We start from the raw sequence: 25,092 nt of genomic DNA on the forward strand, positions 1-25,092 counted from the left end.
TTTGTGATCTTGCAGTTTAGCACACCGGCGCGGGTTCGATTCCTCGCACAATGCAAATATTTGTATTGATGAGTATGATTGTTTATATATATTAATGTGATGTATAATAATAATATCTTAGGATAATTCACACAGCGCCATCTAGTCCTAAGCTAAGCAGAGCTTGTGTTATGCGTACTAGACAACTGATATAAATACACGGATACATTTGTTTTTTTTTTGTAAATAAATACATATTATACTTAGAAAAGACCCAGACCTATACAAACAATCACACTCATGAATACAAATGTTTGTACTCTGCGTGGAACCGAACCCACGACCATCGGATAGTAAAGCGGTATGCTAAACCACTAGACCACCGAGGTGGTCAATTTTATATCTACAAAAAAATATTCATGACACCAGCTCTGCCTAGGTTGCGACTAGATGGCGTTATGTGAATTGTTCTGATTGATTTATTTATATGATTTTGCACCCTCTCATCCGCTTATCGGAGGCATTTACCTTTTAGAGGAGAAAAAAACAAAACTCACTAGAATAGAAAAAAAAACATAATAATAATAATGACAATTGATTTTCCTCTCATCCGCTTAGGAGGCATTTATTGGACTCGGATACTATAGCCCTATCTGTGGAGCACCCACAAATTTATGAAATCTCAGTTTAAAAAAATATTGGATGCTCCACAGAAGTCCTGTAATTGGTCTCACAGACATGACGTCAATGTCATTTTGACAGCTAACAGTTGAAAGGTTACACTATTATTATTTACTATACTGCTATATACTCGTAAACCTATATATATAAACCTATAGATCTGAAAATATGAGATCTAATCTGGTCAACATGAAAAACATATGAAATTAAAGTTTTCACTAAGTTTCCGGGGATGGAAAACATCAATAACAAATCATATTATTCCAAGCTGACAGTACATACACCACAGATAAGATAATATTATATCCTACGCGTACTTGTACATACATTCGACATACAGCAGTAAAGATATTTATATATTAGAAATGGACATTCAAACAATTGCTTAAATGAGTAAGCTAAGGTAAGTAAAGTTACACAAAATATAATTAATATCAACATTTCTATTTCTTACTATTCTCCTTTCAGCAATACAGATAAAAGCAAACCCTATTATATTTATTTACACAATTCCAACAATAGTATATTATTCAATAATATATCTATTTGAAGAATTATGTAGGTAAATACAAAGATGTAAGTTACAATAGAGGAAAATAGTGGCTCGCATTTTTTATGTGGCTAATCATATTATTTGCCATATCAGACAAATAATTTAATGATGTATCTAAAGCAAAGTAGTAATTTATTATACAACATTACAAGAACACTATCGATCGACCCCCCGTCCAATTCAAACGTGGATCGAAATTAAGACGTCCTGAGCCGAGGTTCGAGCAGTGCCCTCAGACTGAAGTCGTATACGTCAGGCAGGAGTTGGCCTTCTGTCATTGCAATCCAGTGACACCGGCGATGGCCGCTTTATTGGGATACCTTTAAGTTTTTAGTGAGTAGGAGTTTCACAGTAACCGTACACCTTCCCCGCGGCGGGCGGAACTGGATGAGATATTTTCTCCAAGTAAAAAAAAAGTTGACCTTCAGCCGCTCTATAAAACCTTACGCATGTTTGGAGTGACATCTGCGCTCACCTAGTTAGGTGCTATATATGCCAGCTACGACCAACAGCAACGATATTAGAATAGTTCGTAAGAAATTATAGCAAAATAGTTAAAAAAAATACCATGGGTTGTGGTGCATGTGGTACCTTGAGATCTAAATTGTAATCTTCACACACTGTAATAAGACTGCTATATCTTATCTCAGCTTTCAAAGCAAGCTGCTGGCGGCAGAATTAGGGGAGACAGAGTAACGATCCACGTAAACGACTTACAGAGTCGCCGTCTTGTCGAAAGACTGAGTTTTCTGTGGAATTAATATTTTTTTTAATTTAAAAAAAATACTAGTTGACCAGGTAAAACATTGTTTTCCCATATATCGCAATTAAAAAATAGGGGTTAATGGTAGAAGGCTAAAAATTTAGAGTAGTTATAATTTTTAATATCGATTCATGAAATATGAAACATTGCCAAAAGATTTCTGTACAGATTATGATCATTAGTAGGTACATACATGTATACAATTTTAAATTCAAAAATGTTAGAATATATTCATGATTCCGCAGATAAAATAAATGGTCACGGAAGAGTATTTATTATATGATGACGGAATTATAGGATGAAAAGCATAACGCAGCATCTTAGTCCACTGGCCAAGCGGGAGTGGTTTTTTTATTGTTTTGAGCCAAAGTTGTGTCGCGAGTGAGACACAACATGCAATGGTGAATATATGGTTATTTTATATGTATTGTTTAAACATTATATAAATTATATGTACATATATAGTGGATGGTTGCCTCTTGCATAAAGCGGCCAAAAGCTTGTTTGTTACATCTGCAACCGTTATATATATAACTCAAAGGTGATTGACGTAGTGATCTATCAACGCACAGCCCAAACCACTGGTCGGATCGGGATGAAATTTGGCATGCAGGTAGATGTTATGACGTAGGCATCCGCTAAGAAAGGATTTTTATTAATTCTACTCCCAAAGGGATAAAATAGGGGATTGAAAGTTTGTATGCAACTTTGTCAATTTTAAACCGATCGGACTGAGACTTTGCATGCATAAAGCTACTATGACGTAGGCATTCCCTAAGAAAGGTTTTGATAAATTCCACCCCGAAGGGTACAAATTAAAGCGAGCGAAGTCGCGAGCAAAACCTAGACGCAATATGTATGTATGTATTGATGAATTCTTGTGTATTTATTTCTATGAGGGCCTGGTTGGTTTGAAGATACAATTGAACCCAGTGGCTCTGTTTATCAGGTAAGACGACGTCTATCGTGTCCGTCACTAGTCATTCAGCAGTCAGTCTAGTTAATAGTCATTCTATACATACATACATACACGTATTGGAAACGTATTTCTGCGATTTCCTCAACAATGATTTGCAGGATTCTATCACTTCGCGTGACAATAGATGCAGTAGATTGTATAGTACTGAGTTCGGGAAATGTTGCATATTATTTGCATTTAACTGATGCAACGTAGCATCGAATCTATAACACATATAGTTGGAAAGCTATATGTGTTATAGATTCCAATTATAGTCATGTTTGAGATTAAAACTAAGGATTTAGTGTATGTATATATGTATCAATATATGTATTACTACATAATACATATATACTATTATGTACGTACTACTATTATGTATAAGCAAAAATGTGTAAAAAGTTAACATACTTTAAGAATCCTTAAAAAACATTACATAGACTGCGAACCGCAGTGAATGTTTTGACAAACATACACACCCACGCAAATATTGAAATTTCAATGATACACAGTCTTATAACGCAAGCTGATTGGCGGTTGAAATAGTTGCTGAAGTTCCCACGCTGATGTCTTCTTGAAAATATGTCTTAAAATATCCACACAGTGGGTATACGAGAGATGATGTGATGATAAACAAAAAAACTTTATTCACTTTCACTATTATCTAAAAGTACATAGTATTATGTTTTCACATCATATGTCACTGACTAATGTAAAACACCACCCAGAAGACAAAAAATAATAACAACAAACGGGCAAAAGTATTTCTACTATACTAACATTTATAAAGAAAACTAAACAAATCTTCAAGCAACTTGACTTCTGGTGTACGAGTAGATACCCTCGAGAACTGTCAAACAATCTCATTTAGAAGTATAGCGACCCCAAAGTTCTACAACTTAATACGTATCTAATAAAGCTTCTAACAGCCAAATTAAGACAAATGTGGTCACTTCATTACTCTGAGAGTTTAATTTCGCTACGTGGATGTTTAGACCATTCATTCGAATTAGCGGACACGGGACAATTTAGCGGATTTATAGCTTTTTTATTCTAAACCAGCGTACGCTCGCACTTTTTTTGATTGTGTTAGAATATAAGGAAAAATGTAATATCCTGACTTTTAAAAAAAAACAAATAAATTCAGTTGAGTTTCTTGCCAGTTCTCTTCAATTGTATCTGTATACTGAACTGGATGCTAAGGAAGAAATTATTATACAAAAATTTGACGTTCGGCTAAAATGTCTTACCATGACCATGAATAATGAATTTGAATTTGAATTTGTTATCTGATCAACATTATATTCTGTAGGGTATCAAATCCGATGTTATCAACTTTCTTTTTACAGAAATATGTAGTAAAGTAATCCTTGCTTTTAAGAGGAAATACAAAATAGAAGCTAACATTAATCTATCTATATAATAATACTAACATTAATCTATGTATTATTAATAACTTGTATACCTAAGTTATACAAGTTATTAATAATGCTATTAGTATGTAAATGCATTAAGCTTCATAATTATTTATAAATTAATGTAGCATTGATCCAAAATGCAATATAATATTCCATTTAGTCACCGGTCGGCAAATGGTCAATGTAATTCAACAGTTATAATTTATATAACTGCTGAATACATACTACACTAAACTCAAAGGGTAGTAAAGGGCAGTGCAGTTATTATAGTATATAGTGTATACGCGAAATAAAAATAGAAATGAAGGTTTTTCAAGTTCACGAATTTTTTTAATTATTCGTTTCTTAAAAATTTTCAACAAAGTATTCCAAAGCAAATAAAATAAATTTGGTTAAGTCGTTTTAAAGATATTTAATATATTACAGATTAATTAAGCGATAGGTATGGTAAATGAAAAGGAATAAAAATATGTACGGTACATAAATATACTTTATCAAATTTTGTATACGTTTCAATTTCCTATTTTATTATTTGGAATTCCCACTTACCCAAATAAATTAATCACATATATACCTTTAAGGTATTTTTCATTATAGGTTCTGCAACAATGTGACTCTAAAATGGCCGATTTTGATTTACATCCGAACGCTCTTTGTCCGCCTTATCTTTCCAATAAACGTGAGTTATTGTCGACCAATGTTCAGGAAACACAGAGTATATTTCAAAAAGATTGTCTAATTTAAAAATCGTTCACCATTTTAATTTTTAACCTCCCATACTTCTTCGCAATCAATTCCAGTTAATAACTGAAAGCAGTGCACTTCTTAAAGTTTGAATAACTTTCGAATTACAAGAAGTTACACGGTTGAAAAGTTTAGGAAAATCCGCATAATTCTGCATTTTATTCACCGTTCATTTTATTGAAGTGACCAAATGAAGTATAACTTATGTAACATTTAAATAAATTTATGTACTTTGCTTACAATATATGTATTGCGGATTAACTTATTTCAATCATACTAGTATGATACATACGAAAACCTGTCTGTTAGATTCTGTTCTGTTCTGTCTGTGTTTGTTACCTAGTCGGAATTCTAAATAAACATCACTAAAATGCATTCACATTTTAGTGAAGTTTTATATAAAGATACGTTGTATGATGTATCACGAGGAATGACATATCTAAAAAAGAAAATGGAGTCGCTGATAATAATCGTTTTTATATTTTTATATATTCAGTTTGAAATAATAAAGAACTACATACATACTTTGAAATTTAAAATAGACAGACGCAAACTAAGTCGCAGGCACAGCTAGTTTACAAATAAAGCTTTAATAATAAATTCAATTGAAAATAATTCTTTTCAATGTTCTGTTGAAGGCAGTAAAGATTTCTTTGGAATTATAGGAAAAATATCTTTTCAATATGTCTTGTCAGTGACAGTGGTAATAAATATCTTCAGTGAATATTCACCATTTTTGCTAAATGAGACCTGTCTAATATTGTTATGATATTCAACTACCATTATAATATCAATAAAAAATTGTTAGACATTAAAGTATTTTATTTGTTTCTTTGAAACTATTATTCGAGTATATATTGCAACATAAGTAGTATTTAAAATAATATTATAATTATTTATTTATCATGTTAAACATAAATAATAATAAATACTCGTATTCTTCTACATCGTTACTCTCAATGATATTATAACAATGACTACAATTAAGCGTAATATGTCCTCTAAGTTATAATTTTCATAACAAATTCTTCTATTATTTTACATATGTATAATGTTTACTTTATTCGTTTTATTTTTTTTTATTTTAGACTCATTTTATATTGTTAATATCTAATATTTTCGATCAGTTTAAAATCCAGCAGCAATTCCATTACCACGAGGATCAAAAGCTCCTTCTAACCTTCCATCAGGATGTCTGACAAGAGCTCCAGCATGACCAAATTTTTCACTAAAAGGAGGCATTATTTCAATATCATGACCCATTTCTTTTAAATAGTTCACAGTTTCTTCATCAAATCTGTCCTCTAACTTCAATGTATTTATATGTTTGTCAAGAGTATCTCCATAAAGCCACCTTGGAGTAGACACAGATTTTTGTAAATTCAGACCTTGAACAACGTATCTATGAAACACGGCTGCCTGAGTTTGAGGTTGACCATCACCTCCGCGTGTTCCATAAACTACTACTCTTCCATCATTCAATCTTGCGGCAGCAGGATTTAAAGTATGTAGAGGTTTCTTACCTGGACTCAAATATAATAGGTTATCCTTTTCTAGACTAAACGAAACGCCTCTGTTATGCCATAAAATTCCAGTTTTTGGTAGAAGGACGCTGCTACCAAAATCATAGTAAACACTCTGAATAAATGAGACAGAGAATCCTTTATTATCCATTGCCCCCATCCAAATTGTATCCCCTGGACCTTTTGCGTTATTTATATTTGATGCTTTATCAAGACTCACGTTTTCTGCCATTTTAGATATAGCTTCAGGGGTTAGTAACGATTCTGGCGTGACGTTCATGTAAAGTGGATCTGTAATATATTCATCTCTTAATTCAAATGCCTGTTTTGTACTTTCAACTGCTGCATGAATAAATTTTCCTTCATGTTGACCATCGATATTCAGTTTATCTAAGAGTCCTAATATACTCAAGGACGACAAACCTACTGTTGGTGGAGGTGTATTAAATAAAAGTCCATTTTTATGTGATAACTGTAGAGGTGTTTTTCTAATAGCAGAATACTTCGCAAGATCTTCTCTTGTAATAGGCATTCCTAAATATTCTATTTCCTCTGATATAGCCTCCGCTAAATTGCCCTGGTAGAAACTATTTAAGCCATTATCAGCCAAATTTCTCAAAGTAGATGCAAGATTTTTTTGATACAATATTTCACCCACATTTGGTACCTCTCCATTAGGAAGAAAGACTTTACTGAATTCTTCACTGGCGTTATTTGATTCGATGAATTCCGATAATGTAAATATATGAGAAGATGACACTGGAAATCCTTCTTCTGCATATTTAATAGCGTCAGCTAGTAATCTTGTTGTAGACATCGGTTGATATCCATTTTCAGAAATGTAATCCAATGCTTCTTGCCATCCACCAACAGTTCCTGCTACGGTTAATGCTGCCTTTGGACCTCTCCGTGGTATTTCTTTATATCCTTCATAAAATTTTTCAGTAGCCAAGCTTCCAGCTGCGCCAATGCCTTCTATTACTACAGGTTCTCCGGAAGGAGGAACAATAAGAAATAAGGAATCACCGCCAATGCTGTTCATATGAGGATAAACAACGGCTATCGTTGCAGCAGCTGCAACTATCGCTTCTACAGCAGTTCCACCTTCTCTTAATATAGCAAGTGCGGTTTGAGCTGCTAGGTGATGGGGAGCTACCACCATACCTTGCGTTACTATAGTGCTGTAGTCTAATAGATTGCTATCAAACATTTTGGTTGTAGTTTCTATTATAATAAAAATCTGAAACAAATATAATAGAAGTTTAAAATCATTTTGTAATATTATTCTGAAATATTTATTTTTGCAAACGTTTTGAATTCATATTATATAGAGCTTCATATCGGCGTCGTCTGCATAAATATCTCTGACTCACTCCTCTAGGATGAAAGTCGTGAAGGTATATTTTTTAATATTACTCTGACAACATAATAACATACTTAAATATATTTTACAAAATCATATTACATTATATAATAAAGAATAAACTTCGTATGAGTCACGCAAATATATCAAATAAGATGTTATATCATGTGAAACAGTTGTTTTTGCCTGATAAATATAATTTCTAAATAGACACAACTTCCTTTAGATATAAAAATATCAACTGACATATTACATGAAATGCCACAATTTAACAAAACGTTCTAGTAATAATACGATGTTGTCGGTGGAGACGATGTATATTTAAATGAATGATAATGGAATCGTTCACCCGCCTGCGCTAACGGACAGATGATAATAGACTGACAAAAGTACATAAAAATATTGATCTAATATACTAAATAGCAATAGGAAAATGTAAGGTGGGGTGACACAATTTTGACACGGCAGTGCTTAGTAGACAAACATAGAGTTTGTCTTACCAGCCATAATTAATTGCAATTAGTATATTGATGTAACTAGGTAACTGTGTCCCATATCTAGTATTCCTTATGAGACTGTATGAAGATTATAGTATTTTTTATCACTGGAACGGCAATCAAACTGACGGTCGACTATGCATAGCACAATGGATATTATGTTGTCATGTGACTAATACCAAGCTAAGCAGAGCTTGTGTTATAGGTACTACTGGTGTGTGAGTAGACAAGTTACAAATCTTTAAATACATACTTAGTACACATAGAAAACACCCAGACCAATAAAAAAATAATACTCATAAATACGAAGTATTAACACCGCGCCAGAAATGAAACCCGCAACCATTGGAACTATGGTATAGTGTTATGGGTACTACTTGGGGTATGAGTATAAAACTGATAACGATACTTAAATAGATTCTTTTGTAAGTAAACACGTAATATTATACATAAAACTCCTAGATCTATACAAACAATTGTACTCACAAATATAGTTTACGATACGAGGAATCGAATCCGCGACTACCAAGGCGTTATACTTCAACACTAGACCATCAAGTTCGTCGATATTCAATACATGTAGGTATATTTTCTAAGGGAAAATATAGTAACAAGTACAATATTGAGCTTGTGCCAAATTCATTGTCTACGAAGTCAAAATCTTTGCGGAGTTCATATAAATTTAACCGTACGATAGCTTCTAAGCCCATTACTCGTAAATAGTATGAGGGTTGTACCAAAAATTACCCCTTAGGGAATAAACGCTATAAAATAATACTGATATAATAAACATTCGGTAGACAGTTATTGATGCACAGGGACTGTTCGTTTCCTATGATTACTTTGCCGTTCATGTCTATAACTAGTAATAAACTTAGAAAATATTATTAGATGACAAACTTATCGATGGTCGCGGATTCAATTTCCGCAGATATAGCATTAACAAGCTTACTTAAAAAAACCTTTTCGTCTATCTAATCTAATATTATATATATAATTTTTTTTTATTATAATGGATATGTATAAAAAAATACTGAACTTGTTTACCAGCAAATGACATTGGGTAGTACTCAATTTATCTCTACAAAACTATAGATCTCTACATTACTTACAGCTGTATGAAGTAGAAGTGAGATAGTTAGTTAGTTAGTAGGTAATTTATATTTATTTTTAAACAGGTTGTTACACTAAACATAAAACCACAGACGTTAAAACTGATATTTTTAAATTTCTGTAAATACAAAGTACCAAATCATAAAATTCTATTTGAATCAATGCTTTTGACTTTAATACTAAATGTGAAACTGAAATTTAATTGAAAACGAGCCAAATTGCACACACATCAAAACTCAAAATTGGATCGAGGGGCATATGTTACTTTTATGATCCGATGCCGGAATACACAGCGAAGGGATCTTTTACTAACATTCCACTATTATAGCAAGGAATTTATAGCTTCGATTCGTCCGAAACCTTACGAATTAGGCCATCCAGACTCGGTTAACGCGATAGTCGAGCCGTAAACTACCGTATGACCCTTTAGTGCAAGAGCCAGGGACGAATGTCGTCAATCATTTCAACCAAACATGGACATTTTAGAGTCCAAACTCTTAAAATGCTTCAGGAAGTTGTATCATAAAGTTTTGTGGATGCCAGTAGCTGACGTACATCCGTGGATGAGTTAAGTAGTATGGACATAGGAAAATAGGATATTTTAATAACTCATTTTCTGTTGAAAATTAATAAAATAATGGGTTTTGAAATATATATATACCTATATATGTATATTCAATGATTTCAAATCAATTGAAAATTTATAAGAATTTAGAATACATGCAATTTTTAATCAATAAAAAGTCAGTTGCCTATATCTCGCAGATAAAATTGTCACTGAAATCCTGAATATGCTATTCAATCCAACCATGGAACGACAACTGAGGTTCGAAACTCATAATACAAATCCCTAACGCATTTTACGAGTTTTCTTCCGAAAGAAACTTGGTCATGAAAATCTGCTTCTGGCTCGTGGTCTACTTCGCGATCTGAGGGTACAGTGTACCCGTAAAATATGTTTTAGAGCTACGTATACCGAACCCCCGAGGAGATATTGGTGCCTGTCGATATTGAAAATGAAGTTTTTTGTATGCATTGAGGGTTTTACGGCGGGAAGTGACGAAAAAAATAACGATGGCATGTGACGGGTTAACTCTGGACGCTTATGCCTTTATTCGGGCACGCTGTTTCTTATGGAGTTATTGTTTGTGATTCCAACCCGTTTTCTGCTATGGCAGTAGTTGATTTATTATTTATATTATACAATATGCAATTAAAGACGTAGTTATATATTTAATAGAAATATCTAGCGTTGAGAAGGTCGTGATTTGCCATCTTAGCTGACACCGAAATAAAAACTTTGTATCAAATTATATTTTTAACTACTATTCTGATGGATATACAGATGTTTTACCCCTGCCACGCTGAATTACAAATATTTTCAGCGAATTGTGCTTCTGACTGCCCCATCTGGAATAACAGTCTTGAAGATATATTTATATATTATTTTTTTACTGAATTGAATAATTATGTTGTTACGAAGTGATGAGAAATATGTGGTCAAAAAAGCTACCAACCAACTTGTGGTTGTCTACAAGTAATCTTATCGGTATGGAAAAATTGCCTAACACGACAACCCAGGCCAGATTGTCCTAACGCCGCAAAATTTGGAGGGTTATATGAAATAGGACAATACAAGAAGAAGAAAAATTAATAAGATATAATTATTCAATAATTGATTTAGATTTTGCAACTGAAACGACATTGTGAGCATATATTTAAGTATTTAAAGTAATATTAAAAAGATGTAAGATTTTAGGTTTTCTCGTATGATATAACTAAAAAAATATTTCACCTACTAAAAGTTACATTATCAGAAAATAACTACATGTATAATAAAAATGTCTCTTATCGAGAAGAGGAAGTAGAAAGAAGTCTCTAAATATAATTACATATGTAGCGGAGTTGAGACATGTCGTTATATTTAAATAATAATGCAGACAAATGGATGACAGATACATGACTAGCTGTACCCGCGGATTTACCCATGTGAAATTTATAGCCTGTTATTCTAATGTATATATCGTCATAGTCGTAGAATACTGTCGGATCTGACAAATATTAAACTTTACAGGGCAGCCATTTCAAATATCAGTGTTGGTTTTTTTGACATAACTTTTTTAATTCTAAATTTATAATTATGAAAATTGGCATACAATTAAAAAATAGGGATTGTGTTAAAATGAAATAAAAATAACAACTTATAATTATACGGTTTTCCAGAAAAATCACATGCTTCTTTTTACGTCGGAGTCAACACAGTCGCATAGTATTATCCGACATTGTTCGTCGGAAAGTTTCGTTTCGAAGAATGACGCATGTTACTTTCCGATTATGTTCTATGGACTTACTGAGTAATATTTTGGCGGATGTGTTATTTATCATATTCTATTTTGACCATAAGTAAGTAGGTAGGTAAGTGGTTGGTATGTAAATAGGTAGGTTGGGGTAGGTAGGTATCTTAAATAAAACACATATTTAGTCTGGTCATTGGACTATTTTTAATCAATATAATAAACATTAAGCTTAAATTATGTAATTATCAATAGAATTATTATTAAGAAAACTATAATGTTGAAGCCATTTGTCCTGATTACTTCTTTTTTGGTTAATAACTAATCTAAAACTTAATCACTAATTATTTATTAAGAAAACTCTAGTATCACAATAATTTTTATTAGTATTTAAATAGTGTTGTAACGACATTAATTAAAATGAATAAATCTTAAAAATCATAAATTCTGAAATCAAAATAGTAGCAACTAAGTAACTAGAAATAGTACTAAATAATCAAAAAGTATATAACAATTCTATTGGACTATTATTCAGTTAGATTCATTGCCATCCTCGTCAGAAACGTTTCGTCCGTTAGGTAAACTTCTCAAATAGTTATGGTATTTGACAGGTATTATTAAGGAATCGTAAAGACTAATAAGATCCTTATATTTATCATTACTGATAGGAATTGGTCCCGCCTAAGCTTTTTGTATGATTGGAGTATTTTAATTTCTAGTCTCCTTTCAAAGTACTATGGTCATGTAATCATCAGATAAAGCATATTTGTACCGGATTTTATTGCTCTGAGTCCTATCGACACAAACTTCTTTTATCCCTGTCAAATTTACTTTATTGTTAGCTGTTCTTTAAAATCAAACACTAACGACTGATTTACGTCTATGACTTCATAAGAATCACCTGTTACTTTATCCCAACATACAATTTCCATTCATCCAGTGTATAAATTGTTTTATGCTCGGCAGCTCTTTCTATCACACTGTGAACAGAATCCCCTTTGTTTTGCGTGTGGCATTTTTCAAGGAATCTATATGTTATAGTTATATCACATTCTTTAGCAACATGAGTATACATATTAAGTACTATTCGATTTCAATTCTGGCCAGCGCAATTGTCTGACCAGAATTGAAACTCTTTTACACCCTTCAATACAAACTTCTTTATGAAGTCATAAACGCAACTGGCTACTTCATTGGCCCCACGTTTGATAACACTTTCATCCCACATATTGCAATGACAGTTTTGGCTTTTATACAATACACTCATTTACCCATAAGGACGCGACAAAACCTTTTAGAAATCAAATGTAGCACAAACGATGCGTCCGGTAGAAATAATCGCGTCATTTTTATCATTATGTTTTAAGGTTCTAGATACTTTTTTTGCTATTTAAATGGTTTGCGAACTATTCTCTAAGGTCTTCAGACGGATTTTGTGTTTCTTTAAAACTGTGACACTGATCACAAGTATTTAGGTAGATGGAAACTCAAATTAAATTAAGTATTAACTATGTCTCTGTACTATCTAAGCCTAGAAGCTGTATTTAAATAATTATTTATTAAGTTCAAGCCATTCTTTGTATAAATTGAACATTCGAGCGATGCTCAAGTCACCATCTAAATCTTTTGGACGCTGCTCTATTATAATGAGGCTATACTGATACAAATGATCGTAGACCGACTTTACCATATCATCGTCAACAATCCGATTATGATTTTTATGTTTTCGGGATAATCGGTTGAGGGAAAGGTGACAGATCTGATATCAAGGTAGAGGTATTTAAAAGGGTTAAGGGTGAGCTTATATATGTATTTATGTATATTTGCTTATATTTGTTTGAGCTTGTATTTTGTATTAGTGGGACAAGACACCATGCTGGTTTTCTGACGGGAGTGAATCTGCGAGCATAAATATATATGAGGATGCATTTTGATACACGGTCATAAGAAGGATCTTTTCCAAGAACACAAGTAGGTGATTGATGTTTGGGTTCATATTATTTTGATTTTATGATTCTGTTTGTTCCGTGTACGTCATCTGAAAAGACGTCCTCATAAATATCATTCATCTTTTCTATAATGTCGCATACTCCTGGGGGTAGTGGTGAAAAGCATTCTGAAAATATATGTAAAAAACATAAGTATATGTGGGAATGAGGATTCGCGAATAACAGGATGATTATTTTATAGAACTCCTTTTATTTAAATTACAAAAAAAAACATTTACTATGATACATGAAACGACCTAACTATATGGCAGTCTACGAGGAAGAGAGCGATGCCCATCCTCTTTTTCCATTCATTCCTTTCTCCATCCATTCACTCTTTCGTTTCTATCCATTTGCTCCTCTGTTTCCATTCATTCATACTCATTCGTTCCCATTCGTTCATACCGCCAAGTTTCAAATCCTACAACTCGGCCATCCTGCATTGGAGCCTGACCTCAGGGTCCGTCTTTCACTCTACAATTCTTCTAACACACTCTTTTCATACACACCTACTACACACTAAAGCAAAATATAGAATGAAAATACAACTAAACACCTTAAATTAAAACATGACCCTTCTTATAACATAGTTACACAACTTTAACATATTACACAGTACAAAAAATAATAATAATACACAAAGAAAAAAAAATACAACTGGTACAGTACCTATACTCCTATAATCAAATACAATATAAACTAAGTACTAAAATAGGTACAATCAAATAATCCTTTATCTTCACCATAAGCTAATACTAATGCCTCACAAGGTCAGCCATCAACTTAATTTGAAAATTACAATAATTTGGTAAGTAAATGAGTTTCAAGAACTAACCTCTGGCCACCTCTTCATATAGTCTGCTGAAGTGGACGTCCTCATAGGTCCCTCAGAAGCAATATCGACCTTCAGTACATCATAGCGGTCTCTGCCATTGACTTTAACAACTTTATAAGGTCCTAAATACCTTTGCTTTAATTTCATATTAGTACCAAATTGGGTTCTCTTGATTACTACATAGTCACCAATATTATGTTTAAGGCTTTCCTTGCGTTTTTTGTTATAATTTCGCCGATTTTCATCTTGTACTTTTAAAATTTGTATCTTAGCCTGTTCTCTCGTTTCTTCTCTATTTGTCACAAATTCGTCTCTACTTTCTTCTAGTAATAAACTAAAAATATTTAAATCCTCTTTTTGTTTCATTTTTACACCCACCATTAACTCATAAGGACTGGTTCCTATACTTCTTTGATAAGTACTATTTAGAGCCCTTTGAACTCTACTCACATGCTTATACCACTGACTTTTATCCTCTATGCACAGTTTCGTTAAGACTGACACCAAAGTACGATGAATCCTTTCTACCTGCCCATTTCCTCTGGGTACTCCAGTGGTGATAACAATATGTTGGATATTCTCATCTTTACAATAGTCATCAAACTCCTTGCTAGTAAAAGCCGTTCCTCTATCTGATATAATTCGATCTGGGTTTCCAAAAGTCTGCTGATGAATAAGTAACTTACTTAATGTCTCCTTAGTAGTAGTTGTCTTCACTGGAAAGAGCCAAACAAACTTTGTAAATGCGTCTACAATTGTTAAAATATAATTATACAATTTTGAAGTCTCTGAGAGTGGTCCTATGTGATCAATATGCAATGTACTAAGTGGGATAATGCCCTTCTCTATGGAATTAAGAAAACCTTCTTGTTTTCCTTCTTTCTTCGTTGCCAACAAACATGGTACGCAGGTTACAAGGAAGTTATCTATTTTAGAAGATAAATCTTTTATATAATAATCTACATTTAACATTTCTAACATCTTTTTCTTGCCAAAATGACCATTCGAGTGAATTGTTTTAATAATTTCCATTTCTAATCCCTTGGGAATAAGTATTTGTCCTTGATCACCCTTGTATATGATTCCATTCTGTTCATAATAATCTTTGTAAGGCCTCTCCTTAATTATATCTGAAATCGCCTTTATACCCTCATCTAGTTCCTGTGCTCTCCTGATTTGATCATGTAACCCTCTGGTAACAACAGTAACATAAGGATTGCGGCTAAGAGCATCAACATGCCGCATCTGATTCCCTTTTCTATGCTCCACCTCATAATCATACTCTTGTAATAACAATACCCATCTTGCAACTCTAGTTGATAAATCCTTCTTTTTTAATGTCATTTCAAATGCTAAGCAATCAGTAACAATCTTAAATTTTATGCCAAGTAAATATTTCCTGAATTTTTTAACACCCTCTATTATGGCTAATGCCTCCAGCTCATAACTTGTGTATTTCTGCTCTGCATCTGAGGTTTTACGACTTAGGTAGTACACAGGGTGTAAACTCCCATCATTAGAATCCTTTTGAAATAATATTGCTGAATAAGCCATGATAGATGCATCTGTATGCAATTCGGTATCGAGTCCTGGGTTATATAATTTTAATACTGGATTTTCAGACAACAACTTCTTTAACAATTTGAATGCAATCTCCTGTTTTTCACTGAAAATAAAATCATTATTCTTCTTTAATAAGTCTGTTAATGGTCGTGCTATAGAAGCATACCCTTCAATAAATTTTCTAAAATAGGATGTCAATCCAATGAAACTTTGAATCTGTTTTACCGACTTAGGTTGCGGATACTTTAAAACTGCTTCAACTTTGTCTCTACACGGTTTTATTTCTCCATTTTCAATTTCATAACCAAGATATTCCACCTTTTTAGTCAATAAGTCACTTTTTCTCCAATTTATATGTAATCCATATTCAGAAGCTAATTTTAAAACTTCACGAAGTCGATCTATGGCTTCATCATATGTGTTTGATAATATTATTAAGTCGTCAATAAAAATTAATAGAAACCCCTTTGCTATAAGCTCTCTGAAAATAATAGTGATAAAACGTGTGAAATAATTCGGACATATGGACAAACCAAAAGGTGCTCTCATAAACTCATATTGACCATTCTGTGTCACAAAAGATGTATACTTTGTACAGTTACTATTTATTTTGAGATGAAAAAAAGCGTCTTTGAGATCCAATTTACTAAAAATCGTGTATCCAGAAAGCTTATCTAAATGATCTTCAATGATTGGTAGAGGAAACTCATCCCTAACAATTTTTTTATTTATTTTACGGTAATCAACACAGACTCTTATACTACCATCTTTTTTTCTAACTAATACTAATGGGCTTGCATACTCTGAAAAGCTAGGTTTAATAATACCATTTTGTAACCACTCACCAATTTGTTTATCAACTGCTTCTTGTTCCTTATAGGCTAGTCTACGCGGCCGCTGTGCCACCGGCACATCGTCGTTCAGGATAATCTGCATTTCAAATGGTGCCTCCTTGGTTTGTAAGGGCTTATATTGATCCACTATAAGCTGAGCTGTCTCCATAATCTGAGGATTTGGTACATAACTAACCGGTTTGTCATCTGTAAACAAACAATGCACATTCCTCGAAACTACATTTACCACACCTTTATCGAAAATAACTACCGCATTTTCCAAAAATGGTTGACCTAGGATCACTTTGTAAGGCATTGCATTTGTTGGTACAATATAAAACAATAATTCAAAATAACAATCATCAATTTTTAGTACTGTTTGAAATTTTCCTATAGAGTAAACAGTCGACAATCCCAGTCCGTGCAACACTATCTTTTCTTTATTATAGGCACTCACATTTAGTTCGAAAAATACATCTGCCGACACCAGATTTACGTCACTCCCCGAATCAATTAAACATTCGATTATTACGCCATTTATCTCCAATGTTTTGATTGAACTATTTCGCTTCGTATTCATGACGGTTTCAAATTGACAGTTCCCGAGCGAATGACATCTGTCACCACTGTCAACATTGCTGCCACTACGCACGTCGCCATTTTCTATGTTCGCGTCTATGTTCACACCGTTCACACACATTGATCGTCGTTCCGGTCGGTCTTCCGCTCCCGTCGTAGGTGAAGTGATTGAGATGCACTTATTATCATTCCCAATCGTATTTGAATTTCTTTCGACAAATGCAGCTCTGCAGTTCGACGAAATATGGCCGTATGAATGACATTTGTAACACTTAACTCCTTTCGAACATGTTGTCGCAATATGACCATTTTCACCACATTTGTAGCATTTTCTGCTGTCTCTGTAATGTTCTTTCGTTACTATGGGTTTTCTTTCCCTTGTAGTTACGTACATCTTTTTCTTCATGGATTCGTATATCACTAATTTTTCTTTTAACGAGGCATAGGTAGTGACCCCGTACAACATGACCTTGTTTATCTCATCATCTATAATACCGTCTGTTATGTACTGAATAACACAATAATCAGGTAACTTGCCGCGCTTGCCCAACTCCTTCATTATTAGCATATATTCATAACAACTTTCGTTTTTTCCTTTTTTCCTGTTGGATAAGATTTCGTGCAGCTCTTTCAAATTTATGCTATCAGGAAACTCCTTCATAATAGCACATTTTAAGTCGTCATAAGTTTTGAATGGTTTCTCCGACTTTAACCATAGTAATGCGTTTCCGGCTAACGATCTCCTCGCCAAAATTAATTGCTGTGTAGCACTCCAACCAAATATTTCCGCGTTCTCTTCTATCTCCTGCGCCCACCTCGCCGCCGTTATAGTCTTATCGGTCCCGTTGAATACCGGTAAAGTTTCAACTGGATGCCACGCCGCCTCGCGAAATGCACGTTCCATCTTATTTTCGTCTTTAGACATTCTTTTTGTAATTTAATATAATCTTTAAATACGACGTGTCCACCTCGACATTCGTATTCTTCGTCCGCGTCACCGTCTGTACCGCGCCGCAATTCGGGTACTTCCGTCTTCCATAAAAATCCGTTAACATCCAAGTAATCTTTGATCCTCTATCCCGGGCGAGCCCCCAAAATTGTGGGAATGAGGATTCGCGAATAACAGGATGATTATTTTATAGAACTCCTTTTATTTAAATTACAAAAAAAAACATTTACTATGATACATGAAACGACCTAACTATATGGCAGTCTACGAGGAAGAGAGCGATGCCCATCCTCTTTTTCCATTCATTCCTTTCTCCATCCATTCACTCTTTCGTTTCTATCCATTTGCTCCTCTGTTTCCATTCATTCATACTCATTCGTTCCCATTCGTTCATACCGCCAAGTTTCAAATCCTACATATATATTATTAATATAGCAGGTACATTTACTAAAAATCGTAAGACTATTCAGAATAAAATGATCAAAAAGTATAAAATTTACTGCTTTTTATTTTTACAGGCAAATTACTACTCAGGTTAGATTATTATTTTTATAGAAAAATATATTAAATATGTACGAATAATCATTTTTTTCAGTAGAAAAAAGTTGGAAGTGAATTTAGTTCTAAGAACAAAGTGGGATTGTCAGATACGACCGTTAGATAAAAAAGCGTGTCCGCAGTATATAGTCGGTTGTGATCACGCGTCACTATCATGTCCATAGAAAACTGTAGTATAGTTGCATACAACTTGAAAAGTCAAATTGTCAAATAATATAACACAACTCAACAGAATATTGTATTACTAACACTAAGCAAATTATTTTATTGTAAATTAAATTTTAATTTGATTTATAATTTTCCATAGAAAAACGACGGATAGTCAGAACCGACAGTTTAATTATTTACTTTGTAAAAATTGAATAAATACAAGAATTAAATGATACCAAACTGTTAATACATAATTAATTAACTTACCTGAAGTCCCTGGTACACAGTTCTCCTCATTAATGCACTCTTTATTAGTATAATTTGTAATTTGTGCATTTTTGCTTGTTTCTTTCACAAGTTTTAACATAAGATTTGAACATTGCAGTATAACTTTTAACATAGTATAAAAAACTAGGCAATAAATAATGAATGAATAGGCAAACAAAGATATAACTAGTGTAATTTTTTAAGAAAAATTTAATCCGCTGCAACTCGTCATCGAGTTCGACGAATAGTGGCGGTTATTGAAATCCGTCGGGAGTGGCAGGGGGCGGTAGCTAATCCCAGCGCATCGTACAAAGACGGATATACACTACCGTCATTTTACTATGAGCGCCATTCAAATCCGACAGTTTACCGACTGAGTAACTTGAAATCTAAAATACATATAATTTTTTATTTTATGTAGCCATAATATTTAGATAATGTAGTATCCAAATATAGTAAAAAGTGAATTTCGCATTTTTTTCAAATCCGACTTTATTCTACGATCATGACGATATGATTGTAAACTTTCATTAAAACTCATTTAAGTAGTTTTTAAGTGAAAGAGTAACAAAAATCCATCCATCGACACTCACAAAACATTTATATTATTAAGTAAGTAAATATGCATTGTTTTTTTTTTAAAATGTAGGTATATTGATATTTCAATAATAAACTTGTATACTATGTCATATATAAATATATATCATTGTTAGTTAGTTCCACTCAGATCTTCCCTCTATATAATGTAAACTTTGCTAACTCCATAGTTGGAGCTCCAACTACCTACAAAGAAACTTCTCTGAAACCACGAGACAAACAAAATTCTATTTATTTACGCTACCCGTATAACAGAGCTCGCTTTTAACGATATATAGCTACGAGTTGAGCTCTTGGCATTCTTTAATGTAGAGTTGATGGTGACTTCATAACTATTTTACCCGACTTCAAAAAGGAAGAGGTTCAACGTTCGATTGCTGTTTTTTTATGTATGTTCCTAAATATCTTCGTCATATGCTTTTACACGTACGCTCTTTCCCGCGCGAATCGGCCTTAACGCAAGTAAGAAAAGCATGTAGGTAATTGTAATTGTAGACAAGGAGAACGAGAAATACAGCGCGCGAGAAGATCCCATATTCTTTAATCATGCGTGCTTTAGGGCTTTGTAACAATTAATTATCATAGTAAAACGGCGGATATCTGACTATGAAGCAAAGACATAATTATAAAGTAATTGATATTTTATACATTTTAAATGTGTAAAGAAAAATAAATCTGTGAAACAAAATGAAATGGCATGAAATAGACGCGCTAAAACGCTCAAAAGAGTGAACACAAAAAATAATGAAATGCAATCAACTCACGATTGCACTTTCGTGCGCTGAATCGCGCACGCTTCTTGCGCGCGGATTTGTCGTATATCTATCTTTATTTTTTTATTGTTTGAAATGGTATATACATATAGTCTCGAAGTGGTCCCTTTATCATTTTGTCAGGATCTGACAATGTGATCTCAGAGTAATTAAATTAATAAGGGAAGTCCTTATATATCATAGGCAGCTATTATGTTTGCGCATTTTTGTTAAGTTGTCCATGTATTTGCGTTGTATTAGTTACTCTACTCTGGCCTGCAAATCAGCCTTAACAAATGCTTATTTTTGCCTGGGTTATTCTGAAGGTAGGGCCAAATACCACTCTAAATGGTCACGTTAAAAAATGATTTTATCTATTTGTCATAGATTCAGCACTACGAACTATGTTAGTCTGTTCCCGAATATAGTTACAACCTGTGCCCAACGCGCGTCACTGCACACTCGCCACTCATATATATACTAATATATTTAAAGTGTAATATTATAATACTGTAAGTGTAAATTAATATTTAATGAATAAATGAATATAGAATTAGTAGTCATTCGACAAGAAGAACGAGCAAGAAACTTGCATGTGGCTCATGCAAGTTTCTTGCTCGTTCTTCTTGTGACGAAACAGCTTTCCGAATGAGCGGTAGATTAAAAAAAATGTGATGACTTTTGAAAAGTGCTTCAATGTAAGTTTATTTCAATAAATGATTTTCGATCTATTTTTATTTGAATTAAATCAAAAAATATATATTCGCCAGAGTTTGGGATTCCGTTAGAATTCTACTACGAGTAGTGATAAAATCAATCTTGAAGAAAGAAGAAATAAGTGGCTACCGTTATCTAAAAGCATGAAAGGAGCCTCGCACATCAAATTATTCCGAGATCCCAGTCTATACCGCTTCCAATTACCAACGAAGACGAGAGTTCTTGTCCTTATATTCAATTAAGCAAATAATGCTTGTCTTCCCAATTTTTTGTAGGCAGCGGCTAGATCTTCCGATCCAACATCCATCCAATTCAAAAGGGGATCGATATTACAACGGCCTGAGCCGAGGTTCAAATCTCTAGTGGTGCCCTCAGACTAAAGGCGTATCCATCAGGCGGGAGTTGGCCTTCAGCCACTCCATAAGTTCTTCCGCGGGGTTAGAGTGCCGTCTGCACTCGCCCCCTATAATCCTATCTCCTATTGTTACGATCGCTACGATAGGCTGGCCAGGCCAGATCACTAGAGTAGTCCCAAAAAAACATGAGACCCGCTGCGCAATGATGAGGATCGAGCCTGATAAAGACTGTGACATTATTAAGGTGTATGCTATAAAATAATTTATCTATTTTGACGACAAATATTTGATTAACACAGCTATTTACAATACCTAATGCACAGGATTGCCTAATGCCGTACAATGTCACTAGGCATATGAAGCAGGCACACATGTGTATTTATATCTATACCTATACACATGGATCAATAGATTAATTGTCTAATGGATAAAAGGCACAGTGGATCATTGGTAACGATGTCGCGGACAAGCCGGCGAGAAGAGGCTGTTGTGAAGCCAAAGAAATAGCTCCTTACGTAATCCAGGAGTGCGTAGCAGTGGCCACACAAATCCACGCTACGGTCAAGGTCGCTTCGTGAAGCATGTGAAAACACCAGGAGACTTCTGCGCTTCTGGGAGGTGTTTGGCTGGCTACCTTAGTAGTCTCTGCTCTATACGCACAACGACCTCAAGAGGCTAAATGCGGATAACAGAGTCTACCAACTACAACATTAGCACTATAAAGATAGATGTATGTGTATGCGTGTATATGTATGAATACAACTTTTAGTTCATATACTTACACACCACCGACCGATCTTTCAGCCATCCAGAATAAACACTACACACTATTCGGCACTTTGCTCTCAAATTAATCTAACTTTAATTTATTTTACTACATTTATTGCTATCACAATGTAATTAACTACCTGCCGAGATAGAGGAAAGAAGTAGATCCTAGGTATGAGATGAAGATTTATATAAAATTTTGTAATTTTTAAAATTCATAATAATAAGAATAATCACAGAACATGTTATATGTACATATGAATGGTTTTTATATAAATATCACATTTCATTTTTGCGTTCTAGTTTTATTTTCATTTTCAAATGCTTCACATTTTATAAACCGTTTTTAACTCTCAACGACATCTACATTTTAGTACTGAAACTACATAAAATAAAAAAGCACAAAGCGTTGACTACGAGTACTACAGCCATCTAAGTTGGTCGACTGTAAAACTTTCGAATCGAAATCTACAATTTTGACGAGTAACAATTATGAATGTTTAATATGTTAAATGCGAATAATTTTATAGGTATTTATTGATTTAATATGCTGCTGTTAATGGAATTGCTATATGAGCTAGTAAAAATAATGAATTAGTAATTTTCACGTTTTTTTTTAAATGGCGTAATTATCGTATTTTTAATATTTCCATTTAAAATATTTAACGTAACAAAGTATAAAGTAAATAATATTGTATTACCTATATACATACAGGAAATCACTTAAAAAACAGTAATTATCACGATGGTAGGTAGTCTCGGGGAGTTATAAAGAATATTACTAATATTCTTTAAGTGAGTGATTTCAGTTGCATGGGTAATAAACTTACAGACTTATGTTAAGATGTAAATTAATGACTTACATTTATAACCCTGACACTGAGATACAAAATGTCTGTTTGTTTTCTCTACGATCAGACAAATTCTGTATCTGCGTATAGATAATACGTTCAATGTACAACCTCTTAACAAATTGCGATAAATGTATCTTATTTTCGAATTGAATATTGGTTTAAACTTATCTACATATCTTAAGTCTACTGATATGCCATCAGCGACATATCCTAACATCGATTATATAACAGTTCATGAAATATTAGATCATAAATAAATAGTAGGTAAGTACTTAAGTGTATGGTAATTCATTTGCGTTGTCTAATAAACATTGTGCAGAATTTTATAAATTAGAAATAATTATATTGTACATATATAATTGATATTTTTATACTTATTATATTAAAGAGTTATTAATATTTCTTGTCAATTAAAATTGATAGAGCTGTATTTTATAACAATTTTAAAATATAAGAATGAGTAATTTAATTGTACAATAAATTATATTTTTCAAATATCGAATAACAAATTCATTTAGGTATAAATACGGACATAAACGCTAACAATAGTAATTGAAAAAAAAAACAGCTTTCCCTGATATTATTCAATAACCTCGACTTAAATATTGAAAATACAACACTAGACATCGCTATGTCAATGTCAAAATGTCAAAGTTGGCAGAAAGAATACGACATAATTCAAAAGCCCCCTCTCTCAAAAAAGATACGTAAACAAAAGGACACTTATAAATTATTGTATTATTATCTGCCGGCTGAAATGATCATGATCACACTGCGTGTTCAACTAAAATAGAGGTTTTTCTAATTATTCGTGACGTGTAATCAAATAAGCTGATTCTATACTTATTGGGGTGCGTTAAACATTACAAGTTTTCTAAGAAAGAGTTACTTTTATTGAAAAACAGTGTAATGTTTAGATCCTTGTTCAGCTCCTTGATAACTCAGGCCAGCTGTCAAGAGGTGGGTAAGTTTGAATTATTAACAAAGGCTTTTCAAAGAATAAGTATTCTAAATTAAAATTATTTGAATCTGCTCGCGTACAGTTATTGAACATTTCGACATGTCCTTGAAATATGTCTTTGCCTTGATATGCAAATAACTTCACAAAAGCGGCCTTCATTATATTTCCTTATCAACAATTTTTATCACTGTGTAGTTACACATCTCATATATTTTTTATTTTATCCCATCACCCAACTTCACAAAAAAGCTTATTATATATTAGATAACCTATCATTACACTTAACCTATTTGACCTTGTTACTATATTTCCCTTAAATTTGCATGTTTACTTACCGAAAATTGTAGAATTTACTTGTATTTATTGTAATAAAACAATATGATGTCAGATAGTTGAGAAGTACTGTATTGATGTGAGACAATTTAAACGGAGCTTTATTTTTCTTGAATAGACAAGATAATAATTCTTATCTGTTACGT

At 33.1% G+C, this 25,092-nt stretch overlaps 2 protein-coding genes across 2 annotated transcripts in view; one reads left to right on the forward strand and one right to left on the reverse strand.

Annotated features, from left to right (window-relative positions):
- Positions 1-5,625: 5,625 nt before the first annotated feature.
- On the reverse strand, positions 5,626-25,016 carry LOC131850554 (oxamate amidohydrolase proenzyme-like). Its single transcript, XM_059200830.1, has 2 exons — positions 24,949-25,016; positions 5,626-7,859 (listed from the first exon to the last, which is right to left on the reverse strand). Exon 2 carries the CDS (start codon positions 7,827-7,829, stop codon positions 6,225-6,227), a length of 1,605 nt encoding a protein of 534 aa, XP_059056813.1. The 5' UTR covers positions 7,830-7,859; positions 24,949-25,016; the 3' UTR covers positions 5,626-6,224.
- LOC131850553 (calcium-binding mitochondrial carrier protein Aralar1) overlaps positions 24,377-25,092 on the forward strand; it is a 31,179-nt gene continuing 30,463 nt past the window's right edge. The window contains exon 1 of the mRNA XM_059200828.1: positions 24,377-24,612. Within this exon, the coding sequence (XP_059056811.1) occupies positions 24,562-24,612 (51 nt within the window). The 5' untranslated portion in view covers positions 24,377-24,561. The remainder of the gene's footprint in view (positions 24,613-25,092) is intronic.

The sequence above is a fragment of the Achroia grisella genome, unplaced genomic scaffold, assembly GCF_030625045.1.
Source record: "Achroia grisella isolate CSIRO2021 unplaced genomic scaffold, CSIRO_AGI_Agris_v1 utg770, whole genome shotgun sequence".
NCBI classification, from domain to species: domain Eukaryota; kingdom Metazoa; phylum Arthropoda; class Insecta; order Lepidoptera; family Pyralidae; genus Achroia; species Achroia grisella.